The 5,482-nt window shown below is 45.4% G+C and overlaps 1 protein-coding gene across 1 annotated transcript; it reads right to left on the reverse strand.

Moving 5' to 3' along the window:
- Positions 1 to 3,878: 3,878 nt before the first annotated feature.
- LOC116658224 lies at positions 3,879 to 5,141 on the reverse strand. Its single transcript, XM_032462577.1, has one exon. It carries the CDS (start codon positions 4,636 to 4,638, stop codon positions 3,892 to 3,894), a length of 747 nt encoding a protein of 248 aa, XP_032318468.1. The 5' UTR covers positions 4,639 to 5,141; the 3' UTR covers positions 3,879 to 3,891.
- Positions 5,142 to 5,482: the final 341 nt, after the last annotated feature.

Consider the following 5,482-nt stretch of genomic DNA (forward strand, 5'->3'; position numbering starts at 1 on the left):
CATAATTCACATTTTTTTTTCTTTTTTCTTTCAAGAATGGAGGAATACATTCGGCTTTGACTGAATTTTTTTTTTTCTTTTTTTCTTTTTTCCCTCAGTCTCTAGTGTAAGCAGGCTCTTGAAATGCCCTAGTTATCTAACGTCACTCTTGAACTCCACTTAGAGATGATATACTAGCCTTTTACTAAAATATATCTGGGTATTAAAAGCCCAGTTCTTTACTGCTGATGAGAAAGATTATTAACACTTTTTTTCCCCAGCTATAATATGAGGCAATAACACCCCTTTTTCCTTGCAGAGCCAGAGGCAGTATGTCACATTAACCTTCATTAACTGCCTACAAAATGAGGTACATTCGTTAATTTAGTATTCTGGTTAGCTAAAATTGTATGCAAAGGCTGATAAACTCGTGTGGTTTGCCTGCTTTGCCTCATATCAGAAAAATAAAAGAATGGTAAAGTACGTAAGCATGCTGATTTTACTGCCTTGGTAAGTGCAGTGTTTGAATTAGGGGCTGGACCTGGAGAAGGTGGGGGTCTGCAGGAGATGGGCAAAGGGTGACGTGGCTGGAATGGGTCAGGACAAGCACCTCCTGATCCAAATTAGCCTGCAGAGGAGTGTCTGAGGTGTGTGGTGGGTGAACACAGGTATCGTTGAAAATCTGGGCCAAAGGTGGAAAGGAAGGATGAGTTCTATTTCTCTGTCTAAAATTTCACGATGGACCTTTCTTCTTGGATATCCTATGAAATACTAAATTATCTGTAGAGTTATTCCTTCTATGTGGCAGCACTTTTAATTTTCCCATTTCTTCCTCCATTACTTTCATTTAGTCACTCACCATTTTAAAAAGATTTGTAAAGTGTTGTGCTTGCTACTGGGAAAACAGATTAATGACACACCTCCTAAGCTCAAGTAACTGCTTGCTTTATTTTTCCAGGCTTAACAAGACGTGCAGTCAACTTTGCTATCATCCTTTTCCCCGTCCCCCAAGAATACCTTAGTAATGTTGTTTCTTTCTTTGTAGAGCCTCCAGAATCCATCTCAGGTTTTCTTCTGCCACCACCAGAGTTCAGGCACCATGCCCTTATGGTCAGGCTGTTGAAGGGAGCCTCTTTATTCCTCTTCTGAAACCTGGTTTTCCTCCTCCCTCTATTTCAGCCTCATTCTCCTACAGTTTGATTGTTCCCATGGCTTAGGCTGGTAAACGCCCTAGCCTTAGAACATGGCTCTCCTCGGTCTCAGTCTCACTTGTACAGAACTATCACCCTCCTTGAACCAAATTGATCCCTTCATGCACCTGCAGGCACGGTTGCGTGTTCTCACCTTTCTGGTTTCCCTCCCACTATTTTCCAAATTGGAGGCAGTCCAGCCTAGTGGTCCAGAAGATGTGCTCGGGGCCAGAAGTGCTTTACCAATTGCTCGCTGCACAATCTTGGGCAGCTTACTTAACCTCTCCTCTGTGCCTCTGTCCTATGTCATTGAAAAGAGCTTATTAAAGCAGTAAGTCCCTCACAGGATTGTTAGGATGAAGTATGTTTGTGTGTGAAATGCTTAGAAGAGCCCCTGGCACATATTAAGAGCTAGTGTTTGGCTTCTGACGTTACTGTTATGACCCAAACCCCTCTCCCCTCCCCTGGCCAGACATTTCATAGCTCACTGCAAATCTCAGGGTTCTTTGGGGATGTTTCCCGACATTTAGGTAGAAGTAGTCTTCGCCTTTTCAGCCCTTCTGCTGTTATTTATGCAACATTCCTTGAGTGGGCAGAGTTAGACCTATTTATTATTTTATAGGAAATAAAACTTGAAGAGATAGCAATTCAAGATAGTAAATGGTTAGTGCTAATAGAAAAGTAGCCCAGATTCTGTAGATTATAGGTTCTTTGAGGGCAGGGGTAGTGCCTTATGTGTCTTTTGTTTTTCTTATGGTCTTCATGCATGGTTATTACCAAAAGTATGCCAGAATTATATTTTTCCTGATTCAGTGGATGATGTGTTCTGAGGATCAGGAATAGACCACTCTACTTAAATAGATAGCAGCCAGTCAGATAATTTACAAATAGGTAATGTACAATCAGACCAGTGTCTTTACTGGTGGCAGCTGCCTGCTGAGAAATAAGGAGCCATCCTTGGTTTTGGACAGAGGACCGTCCAGACCACAGGAACAGGGGTTCTGGACATTGACAGCATGATGGTTTAGTAGGATTTGTCTAGAGGCAGGTTGCCCAATGGACTGGAACAAAAAGAGGGAGACCAGAGAGAAGATGGTTGAGTGTGAGGGCATGAGTGCAGGAGCATGGACTCCAGAGCCATGGAGAGGAAATCTTATATTCAAAGGTAGTTTGTAAGGAAAGAATCTGTGGAACTTGGGAGTTCATACGTGATGTTGGCCAGGAAAGAGTGAAAAAGTGACTACTGGGTTTCTTTGTTGGATAGCTTTGGAGTATTCAAATTGAGAGAAGGAGAGAAAAAAAGATCTTCCAAGGGAAAAAGGTCATGCAGTTACTAGACTGTGAGCTTCAAGATGACAGAGACCATGCCCTCTTGCTCCCCAGTGGATCCCCAGCATCTAGGACAATCCTGGGGGCTGATCAGTGCATCTTGAATGAATTCATGGCCACTTACCTTGATGTCTGCAGTTGAATAAGACAAGTTGCAGACAGTTTTCGCCACCTGTTTAATGATTCTCTGGTTCTAGTTAGCTGGCATGATCTAATTTTCTAAAGAAACATACCTCTCACATCGTGGGCAGGATGTCCCAACGAGGCAGTTCACTTGATTCCAGGATGAGTGACGAAATCTCCAAGGCCCCGAGGCCGTCTCTCTCCTACAAGCCTTAATGAAACTAGTAAAACATACCTGGCAATGCAGTCCCTCTGCAGAGAAGTGCTCCAGAAAGCAGTTGTTTGATCACGCCCTGCTGAGAAGTAGCAGTATCCATGTGCTCTAGTGCAGCCACTGAGCAGTGTTAGAAAAATATCACCACCATTTGCCAGCATGAGATGCCAGACTGCAAATAAGGGACATGTCAATTCAACGAAGCAGAAACATTTTGCTTGTTTTTAATGCTTATTTGCAGAACTTTATTATGTGTTTGTATGCCTTTAAATAAGAAATTGCATTTTTTGAAAATGATGAAAACCATCTTGTCTCTTCTCCCTACAACGGGACGAGCTTCTCCCACTTGGGTGAATACTGCCTGCGCCACTCGCCGAAGAAAGGGAGCGGTCTTGGCAAGCATCGTATTAGTCTAAAAATAAATTATTCAGAATGCAGGTTCAGATACAGATTGCAGGGAGAGATAATAGAATTGGTTTTCCAAGCCTGATCATGCTATGAAGACATGGTGTGTGCTTTTCAGGAATCCACTTAAGTGGAATCAGCTTTGGCTAATACAAACTAGAAATAATATTGCTGCCATCCAGCTAGTGTCTGCGGTACAGCATCCTCAAAAATGTCTCCAAGCACCCATGGTCTCTTTAGTAAGTGTGCATGTGTAAAAGTCTATGGGCATTCCCAGGCATTTCTTCAGAGATGCCTTTTCCTCATTGTTCTTTTAAGGAAATTTCTTCCTGGCAGCATGTCTCGCTTAATGTTTGTCTCCCTCCTGCTCCCCCTGCCTCGGCAACATAGTTGACCACATCAGCAGCCGACTCCAGTTGTCATGTGGCTTCTCATGTGACGCTGGGTCTGCAGCACTTTGGAGCAAAAGCCTTTGTGACTCGGCAACTCATGGGCAGTATCTTTCAGGGGCAGAAGAGATTTTGGAGGGGGCGGGGAGGCCAATAAACCCAGAAACGTCAGAAATAAAAGTCGCATGAAGTCCTCTGATCTATGGTTTTTTTTTTTCTTTTTTTTGGAAATTTGATTTTAACTCTTGCTTTTTTTTTTTTTTTACGATTTGTGTCTGTTTTTTTTTTTTTTTCTACCCCCGCAGGCGCCGAGCTGCGCTGTTTTGTGTTTCTTTCCCGTTTTGGTTTTTTTTTTTTTTTTCCTTCTTCTCTCATTCTGAAGCCAGACCAGACCATCTTTCCTCACAGCTCCAGGGCTGCATCGCAGTGGGCACACCAAGCTTCCCCTGGTTACCTGCGCTGCGCCTGCTGTCTCCTGGCCTCCACTTCGCCATGGTGCACCCCAACCTGGAATCGTTGGTCTACGCAGTGCGGGAGGAGGACCTGCCGGTGGAGCTCTGGCCAGGGTCCCCTCGCAGCCGGACGAGGGGACTGGAGGACAGGGTGACGCAGCAGAAGACCCGGGGTGGGGTGGATAGACAGCGCCAAGGACCGGGGAAGGGGAAGTTAGGAGGAGCACTACCCATCCGATGCCCACCGGTCCTCTGCCAGGCAAGCGCAGCCTCAGCCCCCACCACGCACACCCAGCTCGGGCTGCTCCCGGGGATGAGTCTGGGGGGACAACCCGTGCCGAGATGTGGTGGCATTTTACCTGAGAGTGGAGCTGAAGATGGATAAACCAGGTATCTGATGTGTTTGCCTGCCTGACAACAACGAGGCAGAGTTGGAGAGAGGCAGAGGAGGGAGCGCCTGAGAAGAAAAAGGAGATGCCGAGTGCCGTTGTGTTTTTCTGCCGCTCGCTCTGCATTCTCATTCTAGGGAGGATGGCATAATTTATAACCCAGTACATGGATGGAGGAGCTGTAAATTGTAGTCTGGATGTCCCCGGTGCTGTCAAGGAAGAAACTGATGGGCTAGGTGACTGTACAGTGTCCCCGGAGAAAAGAGCAGCCTTGCAGCATGGATTTCAATGCATGTGCATGCATGTAGAGACAGGAGAAAAGGAGAGGTTTCTGACCATTTTACACAGGAAGTCTGTCACTTTGCTGGATCGGGCTTGATTGCAGCTTGTATTCTCAGCTTCAGCTGAACACCCATTTCCTGACGAGCTAGAAAGCATGGCCAAAGCAGCTGCCTGCAGAATTTTCCTGTTACTGTGAAAGCAGCCCTCCTCAGCTTTAACTCCTTGAAGTTCTGAGTGCTCTGCGCTTCCCTGGGACTGATTGTAGGGTTTTGTTTTCTTCTTCGTCTACAAATGCCTGTAAACACAGCTGTATTCAGCATGGTGAAAAAGTCTATCCTGTAAATAGAAATCTGATCAATTTAATCAAAATATATGTATCCCAGATGACTTTGAGACCAGCTGGCTACCACAGGCTTCAGATGCTACATGTTCAGTGGAGATGAATGCAGTCTAATATTCATGTGTTTCAGAATTCTAGGATCAGTCTTTAATTAAAAAAAGAAAATCCTTTTCTAAGGAAGATAGGTGGTCCTACCAACTCGCAGGTAGATGGTTAGATACAGATGCGGATGCCGTCATGAGATTTGGGATCGTGGTGTTGCATTTCCAAGGGCATGTGCCATGTGGCAGAGCATGGTCATACTTAGTGCGTCTGCCTTGCTGTATGGAGAGGCGGGTGCCCTTGGAACAGCCTCTGGTGAGGTTGGTGGAGGCACCTGGGGCTTGTTTT

Source organism: Camelus ferus, chromosome 20 (genome assembly GCF_009834535.1).
Source record: "Camelus ferus isolate YT-003-E chromosome 20, BCGSAC_Cfer_1.0, whole genome shotgun sequence".
Lineage (NCBI taxonomy): Eukaryota > Metazoa > Chordata > Mammalia > Artiodactyla > Camelidae > Camelus > Camelus ferus.